Genomic DNA, 17,395 nt, shown 5'->3' with positions numbered 1-17,395 from the left:
GGGGGAGCGGGGAGGGAGGGGGAAAATGAGGACCTAATGCGGGCGGCTTAGGTGGAGAGGAAATGTTTTGAGAATGATGAGGTCAATGAATGTACAGATGCATTTTACACAATTGATGTATGTATGGATTGTGGTAAGAGTTGTATGAGCCCCTAATAAAATGATTAAAAAAACAAAAAAACAACCCACACATCCACTGTGTCAAGCACATTTGTTTATTTGTTGCTATCATCCTTTTCAAAACATTTTCTTTCTACTTGAGCCCTTAGCATCAGCTCCTTATTTTCTCTCCTCCCTCCCTCATGAACCCTTGATAATTGATAAATTATTATTTTCTTATATTACACAGACCACTGTCTCTCTTCACCCATGTCTGTTGTTCATCCCCCTTGGGGGGAATAGTTATATGCTGATCCTTGTGATCGGTTCCCCCTTTCTCCCCCCACCTTTCCCCTGCCCTCATGGTATCGCTACTCCCATTACTGTTCCTGAGGGGTTTATTTGTCCTGGATTCCGTGACCACGAGCTCTTATCTGTACCAGTGTAGATGCTCTGGTCTAGCTGGATTTTTAAGGTAAAATTGGGGTCATGACAGTGGGAGGATGGGGGTGTGTGTAAGAATCAAAGAACCAGAGGAGTGCTGCATGTTTCGTGGGCACTACACTGCATCCTGGCTGGCTCGTCCTTTCCCCGTGACCCTTCTGTGAGAGGATCCAACAGTCTACAGATGGATTGCCCAACTCTGTTTAATTGACTTAACCCACTCAATTGTATAGTATATGACATAGGTCAATAAAAGTGTTAAAAAAAAGATGCTCAGCGGCATTCAAAAAGCACTGTTTATACCCACACATCTGGAAAGAAAGGTCCAGTCTGCTGTTGCTAGCTGCTGTCCAGATCATTCTGGCTCACCGGGACCCGTGTCCAAGTCCCCCAGAGGGTTTTCAAGGCTGTGACCTCCCGCAGCAGATCATGCAGCCTGCCTTCCACAGTTCCTCTGGGTGGGTTTAAACTATCACTGTTCATCTAGCACAGCGGTTCTCAAGCTGTGGGTCACGACCCCTTTGGGGGGGGGGGTGAACAACCTTTTCACGGGGGTCGCCTAAGACCATAGGAAAACACTTATTTCTGATGGTCTTAGGAACCGAGGCACCACTCCTCTATCCGTCTCCAGGCGGGTCTGCCCATATGCAGATACACCCACATACTCAGTGTGAAGGCTGTTACCCATGCTACACCATGTTTCAAGAAAAAACCTCATTTGTCATTAGAAATAAATATTTCACAATATATAATTACATATTTTGTGATTAATCACTATGCTATAATTATGTTCAATTTGTGAGAGTTAAGGTTTATTGTGCCAACCTGGCCGATAAACACATGTGGGATTAACTGAAGGGCAGAGAGATAAATGGCTCCGTGAGCCTCACCTTTCCAGTTCTTGGGTGTCTTGCTCAATGATGGCCAGACCAGAGTGCAGCTGCCTTATCCTGTTCCCTGCTCCACCTGGCAAGGCTCACTTCCAGCAAGACACTCCCAAGGAGAAGTCACATGGACCTACCCTGATGCAGCCCTGGGTGCTGGAGCAGCCGTGTGGAGACCCTTGCCAACACTGAGATGCTGACACTTTCACTGACTCAGCTTTCCTCCTGCAGTTGGCATCATTGCGTGTGTTTTGTGAGACTGAGGAGGACTTTGTAGATTGGTGTTGGACATCTGGGCTAATGTTGGGCTTAGAGGTTTAGAGCGCACTGGGTCGAGATGAGTTTCTGTGGATTTGTTTCTCTAAAGTACCCAGACCAATATAATTTGTAACAATGAAAATATATCCTGGATATCAGATATTTACATTACAAGTCATAACAGTAGCAAAATTAGTTATGAAGTAGCAACAAAAATGATTTTATGGTTGGGGGGTTACCACAACATGAGGAACTGTATTAAAGGGTCACGGCATTAGGAAGGTTGAGAAGCACTGATCTAGCAGGTGGACATATATAACTGCATGTCTGTACCCACCAGTTACTTTCCTAATAATCAGACACTGCTCACGTAAGTGATGTTCAGTTAACCCTTATTATTTAGGAATGCATCCACTTGCTACAATGTATTCTTATCCTCTGAAGGAAGACTACTCATGGCACTTCTGCAGTCAGTTGTGGACATGTCCAGGGAGGTGAACAATTTGGTCACCTGATATGCACATTCCTAGGGAAGGCAGAACAAGGTCACACTCCGCTCTCGTTTCAACTCTCATTTTTGTGAGCAAGGGTCCTTTTCCCTACTTAGTGCCCCCTGGTCTATTTCGTGCTAGTTTGTGGATTTCATTAGTGTGTTCATGGTTTAAAATGATCTCCAAGTATACTGTTGAAGCTGCCTGGGGTTTCCAAACACAAAGGAGCTGTGATGTGTCTCGGGGAGAAGCTGTGTGCTACAGAGCTTTGTTCAGGCAGGAGTTACAGTGCAGTGCGACCGCCTTTGTATGTGTGTTAGATGAGGTGTCCTTAAATAGAGGCACACCTAAAGCCAAGCTCTGTATCGATCAACTGATGTACTGCTGCTCGTGGAGTCTCACAGGAACCTAGCCTGTGTATCCCCTAAGGACAACAGGTCACTATCACTAATCTGGGTTTTGCAATGACTATATAAAATATAACTGTTGCACATGGAAGGAGCTCACCAGTCTGTGAGATCATGAGGTGTCGATGGGAGCAGGTCAACAGATATCAGAAGACCCAAAACACACACACACACACACACATTGCTGAGAATGAGGAGGGTCAGAGTAGAGACCCAAAACCCAACAGTAGACAATGAAACATCCCCTCACAGAAGGGTCACAAGGAAGGGATGAGTCAACAGGGCGCAGTACAGCACGATGAGACACACAATATACCTCTGGTTCTTTGAGGCTTCCTCACCCCCCACTATCATGATCCCAGTCCTGCCTCTCAGTTCTGGCCAGACTGGAGCATGTGCACTGGCACAGATAAAGAGCTCACGACACATGGAATCCAGGTCAGAACTTCAGGAACAGAAATGGGAGTAGCGATACCAGGATAGGGGAAAGGTAGGAGGAGAGGAGGAAGGGGGAACCAATCATAATGATCCACACATAACAACCCCCCACACACACACGTACCAGGGAGGGGCAACAGAAACCACGGGGGAGACAACCGTTGGTGTAAGATATGAAAACAATAACTTATAATTTATCAAGTGGTCACGAGGGTGGGCGGGAGGTTGGGAAAAAAGAGGAGCTGATACCAAGGGCTCAAATAGAAAGTAAATGTTTAGAAACTAATAAAGGCAATGTAAGTACAAATATGCTTGATACAACTGATGGATGGATGGTTTTAAGAGACCCCAATAAAACGATGTTTAAAAAAAAAAGTCAGAAGTAATGAGGCTTACGTATGGGTATTACGAATGCCATATGGGTATTAAAGGTGATATGGAAATGATGATTTAAACAAAATGGCGCACGAGTTATGTATAGATGTATTATTACTGGATGATTTTTAAAAAGAGGGAGAGAAATACACCTAGTGGGATATATGTACTTTTCCCCTAGAAGTATTTACAGCACACTTAACAGAGTGCTCCCTTAGGAAGAGCGGTACCTCTTAGGGAGCGACCTATTACACATAGCTTAAGGACAACTTCCAGAGCTCAGCTTTCAAGAGCTGAACCATCTTGATCTCACTCTTCCTCCAGGCTGAGCACCTTTCTTACCTTCCAGTAAAGGGAGTATTAACCAAACCAGCCTATCAAGTTTTTCCTTACTACTCCAGAACACGCATTCTTTCCCATCAGTTCACTCTTTTCCTCAAGGTCACCAAGTTGTCCTCATCCCTCTTCCCTCCAGTCTTAGTTCATACATCGTCTTTCACTATCTTGCAATTGTACTTTTCATCTCCTCATCTGACCGCACTGACTAGTCATGGCCCATAAAAGCCGGGACTACTTCATAATGTGTCTTTGACATTGTAGCAGGTGATGCACAAAGGCTTGCTGAGTGGAATTTTCCTGTTAAGTACCTCTGATTATTCACTGACGGTCTCCACAAAAACATTATTACAATAAGGATAAGTGAGAAAAGGAAGCTCCAAAATGCATCATCAACCCAGCGTTCCATCCAGTCCTATAAAAAGGATAATTCAAAATTAATTTTCTGTTAACACACAGGTTTTCTCTTTAGACAGTATACAATAAGTAACTGTCAAATAACCAAGCAAGCATTTTTCAATAGAAATACAAATTTCAAATAATTCACTCAAAATCTTAATATCTCTGTAAAATCCAAATGAATGCTTCCTTCAGTCAAGATGAATAACATCCTCATATAAAACTACACATTATATTCAAGGAATTAAAGTTTAAATGGGACATCCCTCTACCTCCCAGGAAATGAGAACAGCAACTAAAACCAAACCCACCACCACCAAGTGGACTGTGACTCACAGCATCCCTGCCCAGGGATCCTGAGGCTGTTCATCTGTATGGAAGCAGACAGCCTCCTTTCTCCTGAGTGGTGGTTGGTGGGGTTGAACTGTCGACCCTGCAGTTAGCAGACCCACACTAATCCACAGAAACACCGGGGCTACTTACTGAACGGGGCAGCACGGTTTAACAAGATGAATGGATTTTCTCAGTAATGAAGTGGTTTGGCTCAATAGCAGTGGGCTGGGTTTGGGTTCTGCCAGGAAGCAGGTCAGAGCCAAGCTGACAATGGGTACTCTGACATCGGCCACTCAATGACTTCAGAATCAGATGCAAAAGTCTTAATGCAAATATTTTCCCAGTAGCCTACTTTGCTTTTAGTAGGACAGGCTATATATGTTTTGAAAATGTTTCTAAAAGGGCTGTTTATATTATAAAAATTCCCTTCCATAAATTTTAGGGTTACATCATAAACATTGTTAACAAAAATAAAAGCTAGAGCGTCATGTGACAGCACTAAGTTGCAGGGAGGAAGAACATCAGCAAGCTCAGCCTCTTCTGCTTCTATTTATGTGTTTTTTTGTTTTTTTTTTAACCAGGCTGTGTGCTCTGGTGTTGAGACCAGGCTGAGATCAGCATCGCAGTGTACTAGAGTAAGAGGTGGCGGTGGTTTGCTTTTTGTTATTATTCTTTCCCAGGAGATCAAGGAATATCCCATTTAAACTTTAATTCTATCAATGACAATATGTGGTTGTGCATCATTGGCATTTCTAGTTGACAAACTTATCTTTTAATTGCCCAAGGTGGTAGAAAGAAGCCCAGACTCGCCGAGGGAGGGCTCTGCAGTTGTTGACACAGTGCCGTGTTTCCCAAAGTGGGCGATACCGCCCTCCAGGGGGCGCTGGAATAACCCAGGAGAGCGGTAAAAACAGACACCTACACTGGATCCTGGAAAGGTCTTCAATTTGGGGGAAGTAACTTTTCTTTTTCGGACAGGGGGCAGTTGGTCAAAGTTTGGGTACCAACTATTTATAACTAGCTTCAAATCTCTGAAAATATCAAAAAGGCTCCCGATATACTCCAAAACTAAGAAATCTTCTATCTCCTAAATGGGTAGACCCTTCCCAGGGAATCAAACTTAACAGTCACAGTCTCATTGAACAAGAGTAGATATAAACTATAAACGAGCTAATCCCACGATACGCAGAAAAAAGCAATGAAAAGATTTCCTCCTGTTACTTTAAACTACGCAAGGAAAGAATCCTTTCAAATAAACAGGATTTAGAGAACCTTTTAAAACTAATTTAAAAGAGGCAAAACATTTTACCATTCTAAAGAAAACAGTTCAAAATAAACAGAAAAGTGCCGTGATATTATGCCTATTAAACACAAATTAGATCTTTTAAAATGACACAAAATCAAATAGCATAATGAAAAATGAAGTTTTCAAGTAGAAAGACTATACTTACAGATTTGCATTTTGAAATTCTAAATGTCTTCGTTGTCCATATCATAAACACTACAGAAACTGAAACACAAAAAAGTTACTTTTAAAAGAACATGCTACTTTAACATAATGCATTATGCTAAGAAAATTTAAATGGCTTACCCACTACAGCAAAGATCAGAATATTTGTGAAGTGCCTGTATAAAGAAAACTTCACCGTGTTCTTTCTTAACCGGAGAGTCTTCATCGTTTGTGCCAAACTTATGAAAATGTGAAAATAATAAGTTAAGGGGAAATAGCAGTAAGTAGATACACTACACAACAAGAGTTGTATGTTACATTTCCAACGTGGCAGATAATCGTTCTAAAGTGGTGACGCTAAAGGACACACACAAAAAAGTTATCTCAGCCAACACCATATAACAATAAGTGACTTTATCATAGATTTTACCCTGTAACTTACCACAATATGAACTAAATCAACAAACTTTATAGAAAAACTGCAAGCAAGAATGCCCGCCCTGCCCTATCCTACCCAGCAATGGTGTGCTCATTCAAGGCTGCTCTCCTACAGCATAGCAGTGGACAGCGTAGGCTGAAGTCTGCTTCCCTGGGGTCACGTTTACAGACCACATTGTAACGTGCCATTCTGCTCTGTTTATTCATTCTAGCCTATCATTGTTTTTGCCTCCAAATGATCACAACCATGTAGTAAGGCCAGCTATCAACTCCGTTCTCTAAATTTAAACCTCCCCCTGAAATATAGCAAAACAAATCTGAACCTAAGTAGAGACTGTATTCAATATATCTACTGCAATAGGGAGAATGCACCAATCACAATATTTGCAAGCTCTCAAAGGTGAGGCAGGAAAGGGCCTTGCTTTGATAGAGAAGACATACACGAGCCAGGGAGAAACTAGTCTGCGGGAGGGGATGTGGTGACTGGACAGACTGAACCACTACTGACTGTCCTTCCTTAGGAGAGGCTGTAGGCTGCTTGAGGCTGAAGCAGCGCCAAGGGAAAGAGAGTGCTTTACCATCAAGTCTGGTGAAGCCAGGTGTTTTGTCCAAGTTGAGCAAGGCAGACAGTTCAGCGAACCGTTTATGAAGCAAGAATTAGAATGTGAAGGGCTGTTTGCTGAGCTGACCTTCATCAACAAGTTCATTGTAAATTACAATCTGAGTCATACAGGGAAGGGTGGTTCTTTGCAGTAAACCTTTCCTGGGAGCACAAAAAGGTGGGGATAGCAGGTGGCAGGCAGGGTGGAGGTGGGGGTGATCATCACTGTTCTGCAGGCGCCCTGGGCTCAAGGAACGTTCAAGTGTCCAGGATGAAGAAGCAACAAGAGCCTCCAGCAGTGTGCTGGGCCTCCCAATGGCTCTTAAAGGCGCTCGCCTTCCTCCTGAAGGATCTGCTTGTGAAACAGCACTTCCACACGGCCATGGTTGAGCAAAAAGGCGAAGGTGGCAAAATGTGTTCTTGTGCCTATTTTAAATCCTAAAAAAATTCATTAATCAAACATTTTGAGTACTAGAAGTACTCAGGCTGCTTTCTAATCTTTCTAGGTGACTGATTAGTTGTAAAAGAACCCAACCAACTGAGACTAGGGTCAGAACTTACAAAGATGCACACCGACTTTCATTATTTCGAAAACACACTAGTTAAGACCAATACGGTCCAAAAATCCCTGACTCCAGCGTGGTCTCATTTAGTAATCCAAAAGGTTGCGTGTGTTTTTAAGTCAAGGCAAAAATGATCAAAAGCAAGTTCAAAACTGCCAGTGCCGCCCTTCGCAAGCCATCATTAACCCACGGTGATTGTTGTTGTTGTTTTAACTTTTGAATTGTGAGCTGGGTGAAACAAGGTGGATGCTGAATCCTGCTTCTAAGGAAGTCAACAATGAAAGCAGAGGCCTCGAGAGGCGGCAGTGCGCCCACCGTGCTGCGCCGTAAAAGGATATCCACCAGCAGAGGGCAGAGTCAAGGAGAGAGAGGGGCAGGCTGGCTAGGAGGGCAAGATCAGAATCTTTCGCCTGCAGCAAAACAGCAAACACAAAACAAGCAGAAACAGGAGGGGCCTATGTGAGAATTTTTCAGTCTAAAATTTTTTCCTATGGTTTTAAAATTAAATCCTTACAGGATTAGTTACATTGGTCATCCAAACCAAGAAACCCCAAACCAGACCCACTGCCACCTGAGTAGACTCTAACACGGGGCGACTATGCAGGGGTCCTGGGACTTTATAAATCTTCACGGGAGCGGACAGTGCCTCTTTCTCCCTCAGAGAGGCTGGTGAGTTTAGCTGGTTAGACTGAGAACACCACCAGGGCACGCCTTAAAAATCAAGAAAAGGAGGGTTGATTCTAAAGTACTCTTCTCTATGTGTCCAGCCCTGCTTCTTTTGCTTGCCATTTGTAATAACTTAGGAAATCCACTATCTTTCTGTCCACGGAAGGCCCCCAAGGCTCTCATTAGATGTTCAAGGGCTTCACTGCTCCCCAGCATCCCTTAAAATGTAAAAAATTTGTTTTAGAGAACACAAAAAATTAACTTGAAATTGTTGGACTTTCTCACTTGGAAATACATCGAGAATTCAAAACTAAGAAATGTAAAAACAAGCGAGGCTGGGCTTAGAAAAAAACACCACCACCAAGGACTCAGAAAGAAGCCTAGGTGGCACAGAGGTTAAAGCACTTGATCATGAACCATTAAGTCCACAATTTGAACCCACCAGCAGCTCTGAGGATACAGAGTAGCCATCTATTTCCTTTACAAATACAGCCTGCAAATGCCGTGGGCGAGTCTACTGTCCCAGAGAGCTGCAGTGAGTCAATACCGAAACGAGTCGGAAGCTTATCAAGAGCGCTGCATCGACTAACCCACCTGCAGGAAGAACACGCTTCCCGACAGAACAAGGAAGGCGCCTGGGCAGCACAGTGTTCAGCTGTGAACTGAAGGTGGTTCCAGCCGGCTGCCCGGCAGGAGGAAGCTGTCGCCTCGGCTTCAGTCACTCTGGCTGCCTTAGAACCCAGAGGGGTGGGCAGTGGGCAGTTCTACTGAGTCGGATTGAGCCGATAGGAACTGGAATGGACTCAAGGGCAGTGGATTTTGGTTCTTAACTGCTAAGAGACACAATACATTCTAGCCCTCTGGCCTTTCTAGTGAGACACGCAGATGAGAAAACGGAAAGACATCCAGACACTGAAAACAGAAAAGCACCTGGCACAAATGCCATCGACAGAGAAGCATCTTTCAGATAAGTACTTGTATGTAACCGGCAGACACAAACATCTGTTCTGGGATCTGAATAAGCCTGCAGTCTACTCTGACTGGGTCAGGGGCACTTTCTCTCATTTCCCACCAAAAGGCTCCTACCCCAGTTCTCTGCTTAGGAAACCCCATTTGTCCATTAGTCTCTGGAACCTTTCCCGATTTCTTAGGGCAAACTTAATTCCGCTCTTCCCTCTGCTAAGGTAGCGCCCCTCTCAAAAAGGCAGGTACCATTGCTCCTGGCCATACAGTGGTCTCCGCTAATGCAGGGATGGAACCTTTCCATCCATGCCTCCTCAGTTCAGAATCCACAATGGACACTTCCATGCTGAATTAATTACATAAAAAAATACAGTTGTTCCTTGTTTCAGGTTATACACATTGTTCCTTTTCCCCTTCAACTACAATCCTGTAGTAAAGTAATAGTAATAACATCGCAACATTTCCTTCTATGGTTATTATAAATAAAAATTCATCGGTTTTTAACGATACAACAAACTTTTCACAAGGACACAAAAAGGATATGAACCACACAAAAATGGAGTCAATGACTGCTAAAAGAATGTCACCCAAAGCGACAGCTAAATGGGTAGAGCCCTGAAAGAAATGAGAACCAAAAACAAAGCGGAATGCGACCATTATCATCTGATAATGAAACCAACCCAGCTTTCTCTCACCTTTTACAAAAGTTACATAAAATTTTCTATTTCCTTAAAATTAACTGTTTTGGCAGCAACAGGTGTTGCTAATGTGTGATCAACCTAGTATCAGCTTGAATCATATGGAAATAAACCGGAGATGAGATTCTTGCCTGGTGAATAAGCAAGAGATGACAGAGCTACATTGTTGTTGTTTTTTCTATTTCCTTTCTGGTAACATTTGTGAATTATATATTTAAGTGTTTAAGTGCAGAGTTCACTACTACATAAAGGAGAAAATAAATAGTCTCAAAGATTTAGAGCTGATGTAATGAACAGAAGAATCCAAGACAGCAGGAAGAATGAGGCTTATTAAACATCACTGAACAGATGCCCTGCTTTAAAGACAGTATGTATCAAGATGTGTGTAAATATAAAACGTGCATGTGCACATGAACCACTCTGCACAGGGGGCTGATTTTAACAGCTAATCCAAAAGACATTTTGGGTAAAAATTACAAGCTCTTTGAATCAGGTAAAACAGAGTAAGTTTCTTCATCACATAGTACTCAACCATTTATTAGGACTCCCAGAAAGCTAGAAACCTGGGGTCCTCCCCAAACAAAAATGCTGACACTTCACGCAAGAGGGGAGAACAGCTGCCTACATTCCGGGCCGCTCTCCTCTCCCTGCTCTGGTCGCAGTAGGATATGCTAAATCCCCAGATGATCGAGTTCACAAGGGGCAGACAGCAGTGAGAACTAAAGGAGATGTCAGAGGAGTGATGAGATGTAATGTTTGTATGCTTGAAGGGCAGGCAGACTCCTCCTTCACTTGGTACATTTTAAAATCCAAGGTTAAGGAAGTTACAAATGTGCACAGACTGCATAATGGCAAAAAAGCATTCTTTCTAAAGAATGAACATGACCATTTCTGGGATAGAGCTAATTCCTGGCATGACCTTAAGTGGTGTTTTCCTAACAATACATTTTAAGAATGCTCTATTTTAAGAACAATAGTAGTTTTCAAAGGAAATATCCCACAAGAAAAAGTTCAAATTGGGCCCTTTCCCTTAACTCCCTATCTTTAAAACTTCTTCTCGGGATATGGAAAGAGAAATCAGACTTCACAGCAACAATAACAGAGGGTGGTGGAGATTCATGTTGGTTTTTACCCCAATGACTCGCATCACGCCTTCAACCACTGCAAAGATAAAGTAGAGAAGCCCCAGTCCAATCACCCGGTGCATGACTGTCCCTAAGCGAGGCCTGAAGAGAAAACAAAGACACACACACACATACAAAAAGGTGATTATGTACAACGCATTTATGCATTTGAATATAACAGACACCCACTTCCTTCCTATACCTATAATAAGATAAATCAGTCTGCTCTTAAGAGGCTTTAGGAAAACTGTGTTTCCTGGAAAGAAAGTAAAGACAGGCCTGTCTCTCTTCCTGTAGGGCCTGAGGCTGTTGGGATTTTCCTGGCACAATATTCTGCGGCTCCCCGGTGCCAGGGCTTTGCCTGTTCACATTTATGTAACATCATTAACACATCAGTTTTTGTGGTGAGGATTCTGATTTGTGGCAGGCCTGCGTGTCGGTGTGACACTGCGTCCCACGGTTTCCCATGGCTGAGGATATCTCTACCCTTTGGGTCAGGAGCTGAGCAATGACCTGTGTGCATCACCCTGGGCCTCAAACACCTGCCAGGTACTAAACTATCTGGATGGCCGGAGGAGCGGACCGCTAAGAAGCTAAGTGCTACTTTCTAACAGTCCTGGATGGAGCACAGCTGATCCCCTGGCTGCTCCAGGGAACAAACTACAGCAGTCACTCCATGAAGATTACAGCCCGTGGAACTCTGTAGGCAGTTCTGCTCTCTCTACAGTCACTATGAGTCCGAATGGACTCGATGGAGCGGATTTTAATAGCTATTGGCAGATTGTCCTTTGCTTCACAAACGTAAGTTAAACATAGTTCTGAGGTCTTTGTAATAAGAGTGTATAACTTGAGCAGAGAAAGCGTGGTATTAGGAGAGTAACTTCTACGACCTCCCTTCTGATCACTGTGAATAATCAACACAGGGAGGTTCAGAGACTTCAGCTTTCAGTCACTAAACTGAATGAACGTTTTTAATTCTTCAAAATGATAGGAGTGTAATGAGGAAATAAAAAAAGGGTGACCCGTACAATCAATTGTTTGAAACCAGAACTGAACATTTCTGACATTTATGAATCATAATCTGCGGCACATGTGTATTTTAAGACACACAAAAACTCTCTTTAGAATAAACAGAATAAATCCAGGTTACCAAAAATGGGTGCTTTAAAGTAAAATTTAAGTAGAAACCAATGCCCATATATCACATCTAAGACTAATTTAGTTAATTCAGATTATGATTCATTAAAATGAATGAGAGGGATAGGAGCAAGGTACTGGATCTTTGAGGAGAGAAGGGGTATGAAGCGGTCTTCTGCAGAGTGGAGCACTGAGAAAATCAACTTAGAATCTCCACAGTTCACAGATGTAAAGTGAGCCCAGGCAGTGTGGTTGGATGTCCTTTAAGGGCAAATACCACTACTCACGTGTGAGTCTGATGCCATAGAGCTGGTTACCAAGGCTGAGTTTTGGTCATTTGGGAGAATGACAAAGAGAAAGGCAGGGGCTTTGTGTGGAGGCAAGGGCGTCAGTGACCTCCTGGACCATGGAATCTAACCAAAAGAAGACCATGAAGACAGCCAGAGGGACTGGGTTCAAAGATCACAGGTCCAAGTCCAGAGCGGAAGTATTAAAGAAGCACATGAGCAAGTGAGGAGGTGATCACTGGACAACAGGTTTGTTTAAAATTGAGATGAACAAGTGATCTAAAATTGATGGCAAGCAGGGTGCAGGACGCCTGGTGGGGCTTGATCAAGGGCAATGTCACTGAGAGAAATTACTAAAACCCAAATGAAGGCTGAACATGGTAGTGGGACACGAGGAAAGTAAAAGGAAATAGGGGAAAGAACTAGGAGGCAAAGGACATTTATAGAGGTCTAAATAAAGCATGTACATATGTAAATATATTTATATATGACGATGGGGAAATAGATCGATGTGCATATATTTATAGGTTTAGTATTAAGGTACAGGTGGGCATTGGACCTCTACTCAAGTACTCCCTCAACCCAAGAACACTTTGTTCCAATAACCTGGCATTCCATGGTGCTCACCTTTCCAACAAGTTTGCTGAAGACGAAGTGGGTGCATAAGCAAATGTGATGAAGAAAGCTGATGGTGACCAGCTATCAAAAGATATAGCGTCTGGGGTCTTAAAGGCTTGAAGTTAAACAAGTGGTCATCCAGCAGGAAAGCAACAAAGCCCACATGGAAGAAGCACACCAGCCTGTGTGATCATGAGCTGCTGAAGGGATCAGATATCAGGTATCAAAGAGCAAAAAATCATATTAATGTGAATGAGGGGGAGTGCAGATTGAGGACTCAAAGCTCATCTGTAGGCAACTCAACATCCCCTTAGAGAAGGGTCTCAGGGAGTTAGACAAGCCAATCAGGGTGCAGTATAGCACTGATGAAACATACAACATCTCTCTAGTTCTTTAATGCTTCTTCCCCCCACTATCCTGATCCCAATTCTACCTTACAAATTTGGCTAGACCAGAGGATGTACACTAGTACAGATAAGAGCTGGAAACACAGGAAATCCAGGACAGACAAATCCCTCAGGACCAATAATGAGAGTAGCAATACCAGGAGGGTAAAGGAAAGGTGGGGAGAGAAAGGGGGAACTGATCACAATGATCTACATACGTATAACCCCCTTCCCTGGGGGACAGACAACAGAAAAGTGGGTGAAGGGAGACATAAGTCAGTGAAAGACATAAAAAAAAAATAATAATTTATAAATTACCAAGGGTTTGTGAGGGAAGGGAACAAATGAGGAGCTGTTACCAAGGCTCAAATGGAAAGAAAATGTTTTGAAAATGATGGCAACAAATGTACAAATGTGCTCGACACAATGGATATATGTATGGGTTGTGATACGAGTTGTACGAGCCCCCAATAAAATGATTTTTCTTAAATTTTGAAATGATAGTGAGAGTGCAGTCATGCATAAGAACAAGGGCTGAAAAGGGCCATGGAAGCGAGTCGCTGAGATCAAGTGAGAGGCAAGATCAACAGATGTGAGGAGTGCGCTCAGCTCAAAGGATCACCCACACAGGCCCTGAAATCTCTGGCAATTCTGGCAGATGTACAGCTGGAAAGACAGCGGTGTATCAAGTGCTGAGAGAGTTTGGGTTAAAGAGAGAAATCAGGGAGCTGATCTGCACTACAGTGACCCTTTCTCACAGCTCGAACTTCTGGGAACCGGAAAGTTTAGGGGAAGAAGAATGAACTATGTTTTGCAAAACGCAACGAGAATAAAGAAGACAAATCCTCCCACCCACACTGGAGCCCAGCAGTACACAAGTGTGTGAGACAAGATTGGTTTGGGAAATGAGGTCTTTGGGGAACCACCGTTTTGAATTATCTGATTCTGATTAACCCTACTATCTCTTACAACCCCCTCAGCTGTACACATAAAGAGCCAGCTCTACAGTCTAGGAAACTCAAGGTATAAAATTCAAGAATCATTTTAGTTTTCATTATCTTTACAGTTGAATGTGCATTTAATTAACTATAAAAAGTTTATGGAACTCAAACTTGGGATTTTTTGTTCAAGGAGCTAGAAAGTAGCCAGTATATGTAAATCTTTTAAAAACACATTACTGTAGACGTGGATTATCTCTGGAAAAGTTTGATTGATGAGAAGCCATAAAGTAGATAGACTGGATCACAAGATCGGAGGCTCAGCTTATTTTCAATGCCCCAATACTTACTTCACGATGCCATAACCCAAGCTCACAATGATGACGAGGAGACGAGCCAATGTCCTTTTAACCGCCGATATCAACCCCGCAAATATTAATAAACCTTGAGCTGAGGGAGTAAAAAGAAAACATGATTCACTTTGTGCCTAGCTGAAGCCTTTTCACCTTGGTTCTGAGCATGCATTATTTGTAAGGACATTCTGGCCTCAGCACAGTAATTAGCCACATTTGATCTGAAAGTCGTCTGATCCACCCAATGCCTTCTGAAGAGTTCACTCTACACTGTGAGCAGCACGAACAGCCTCCCTGAGCCTTCCTGTCCTTGTCCTTCCCTGGGGGCCACGGGAGACCAAGGAGCCTCTTATGGTTCTCTACGTAAAGGCAGCATGTCCTCCAGAGCCCTTTCTCCAGGGTGGCTTCCCCAGTCATGCCCTGTCCAAAGGGCATGGGTCGTGCCACCCGTGCTTCTGAGGGGCATTTCAGATGAACTTCCTTCCAAGACAAATGTGTTCCTTCTTCTAACAGTTCAACTGTACATTCCGTATCCCCGGCCAATACTGAAATTCAAAGGCATCAATTCTTCTTCAACTCCATTTGGATCATGTGCGCCTTAGTCCTCAGAGGGATGTTTTGTTTTGTTTTTTTCATCATTTTATTGGGGACTTGTACAATTCTTATCACAATCCATACATCCATCCATTGTCAAGCACATTTGTACACTTGTTGCCATCATCATTTTTTTTCTTTTCTTTTATAAACATTTACTGTGTATTTGAGCCCTAGGTATCAGCTTTTTCTTTTTTTTATTAATCATTTAATTGGGGACTCGTACAACTCTTACCACAACCCATACATACATCCATGTGTCAAGCACATTTGTACATTTGTTGCCATCATCATTCTCAAAACATTTGCTTTCTACTTCAGCCCTTGGTATCAGCTCATTTCCCCCCACCCTACCTCCACCAAGAACCCTTGATAACTTATCCTTTTTTTTCCGTCTTACACTGACCGATGTCTCTCTTCATCCACTTTTCTGTTGTCTGTCCCCCAGGGAGGGGTTATATATAGATTATGATAGGTTCTCCCTTTCTCCCCCACCTTCCCCTTCCCCTCCTAGTATCGCTACTCTCATTATTCGTCCTGAGGGGTTTCTCTGTCCTGGATTCCCTGTGTTTCTAACTCTTATCTGTACCGGTGTACATCCTCTGGTCTAGCTGGATTTGTAAGGTAGAATTGGGATCATGATAGTGGGGGGAAGAAGCATTAAAGAACTAGAAGAAATGTATGTTTCATCATTGCTATATTGCACCCTGACTGGCCCATTTCCTCCCCACAACTCTTCTCTAAGGGGATGTCCAATTGCCTACAGATGGGCGTTGGGTCTCAACTCCGCATTCCGCCTCATTCACAATTACATGATTTTTTGTTTTTTGATGCCTGGTACCTGATCCTATCAACACCTCATGATCACATAGGCTGGAGTGCTTCTTCCATGTGGGCATTGCTGCTTCTGAGCTAGATGACCGCTTGTTTACCTTCAAGCCTTTAAGACTCCAGATGCTTTATCTTTTGATAGCCTGGCACCATCAGCTTTCTTCATCACATTTGCTTATATACTAAGGTGACCATATTTAAAGTGGGACACCATTGACTGGGGCAGTGTGGGTGGGTTCTTGATTAAATATTTGGTCTATATGGACCAAATAGACCGTTCCCTAGCTTGTCGTGCATTCTTTCCAAAAATTGGGATTTTTTAAAATGCCCAAAAGCGGGACATCTGGTCACCTTATATACCCACTTTGTCTTCAGTGATTGTGTCAGGAAGGTGAGCACCATAGAATGCCAGTTTATTAGAACAAAGTGTTCTTGTGTTGAGGGAGTGAGTACTTGAGTCGAGGCCCAATGTCCATCTGCTACCTTAATACTAAACCTATAAATATATGCACATCGATCTATTTCCCTATTGTCATATATAAATATATTTACCCATGTACATGCCTTTATTCAGACCTCTATAAATGCCCTTTGCCTCCTAGTTCTTTCCTCTATTTCCTTTTACTTTCCTCTTGTCCCACTATCATGTTCAGCCTTCATTTGGGTTTCAGTAATTCATCTCGGTGACACTGCTCTTGATCAAGCCCCACCAGGCATCCTACACCCTCCTCGCCAGATTTTAGATCACTTGCTGTTTCCTTGTCCCTGGGTTTGTTAACACCCACTTCCTTTCTCCCTCCTCCACCTCTCCCATGTCACCCCCTGGAACCATCAGTCAGTTGTTTTCCTCCAGATTGTTAATTCAGCCTATTTTATCTAGATAGACCCCCAGAGATAATAATACGCACACACACACACACACACACACACAGAGCAAAACAAAGCAACAACAACAACAAAAAACAACCAAAAAACTCCATGACCAAAAAAAAAAAAGGAAAGAAAAGCCTGTAAATAGTTCAAGGTCTGTTTGTTGACCTTTGGGAGTGTTTTCTGGTCATCTGATGGGATGCTGCACCCTGGCCCCAAAGTCTATTTTTGGTATTCCCTTGGGACTTCCTTGCTCTGCTCCCTTTGCTGTTCTGTTGCATGCCCTTAGTGTTTTCCTCTTCCTCCCCCTTTATTTGCTGATCAGACATGTCCCTCTCCCTGAGGTGTAGCTTCAGTGCTGTCCTCTGAAGTGCATTCTTCTGCGGGGAGGGAGTGGAGGCTGTCCACATAATT

The 17,395-nt window shown here is 43.2% G+C and overlaps 1 protein-coding gene across 2 annotated transcripts in view; it reads right to left on the bottom strand.

Moving 5' to 3' along the window:
• Nucleotides 1-17,395, bottom strand: part of TMEM87B (transmembrane protein 87B) — a 72,919-nt gene that overhangs the window by 14,117 nt on the left and 41,407 nt on the right. The window contains exons 9-14 of one of the 2 annotated variants that reach the window (XM_030884728.2): nucleotides 14,684-14,783; nucleotides 10,976-11,069; nucleotides 7,855-7,926; nucleotides 6,056-6,164; nucleotides 5,916-5,974; nucleotides 4,044-4,147 (exon numbers count right to left, since the gene is read on the bottom strand). In XM_030884728.2, coding sequence (XP_030740588.1) covers nucleotides 4,044-4,147; nucleotides 5,916-5,974; nucleotides 6,056-6,164; nucleotides 7,855-7,926; nucleotides 10,976-11,069; nucleotides 14,684-14,783 — 538 coding nt within the window. Of the gene's footprint in view, nucleotides 1-4,043; nucleotides 4,148-5,915; nucleotides 5,975-6,055; nucleotides 6,165-7,854; nucleotides 7,927-9,688; nucleotides 9,761-10,975; nucleotides 11,070-14,683; nucleotides 14,784-17,395 lie in introns of both variants that reach the window. The other variant, XM_004707933.2, reaches the window with a different exon arrangement.

This window comes from Echinops telfairi, unplaced genomic scaffold (assembly GCF_000313985.2).
Source record: "Echinops telfairi isolate 266 unplaced genomic scaffold, ASM31398v2 ScPeMD7_11;HRSCAF=52, whole genome shotgun sequence".
Taxonomy (NCBI): Eukaryota; Metazoa; Chordata; class Mammalia; order Afrosoricida; family Tenrecidae; genus Echinops; species Echinops telfairi.
This window is presented reverse-complemented; position numbering and strand designations above follow the sequence as displayed.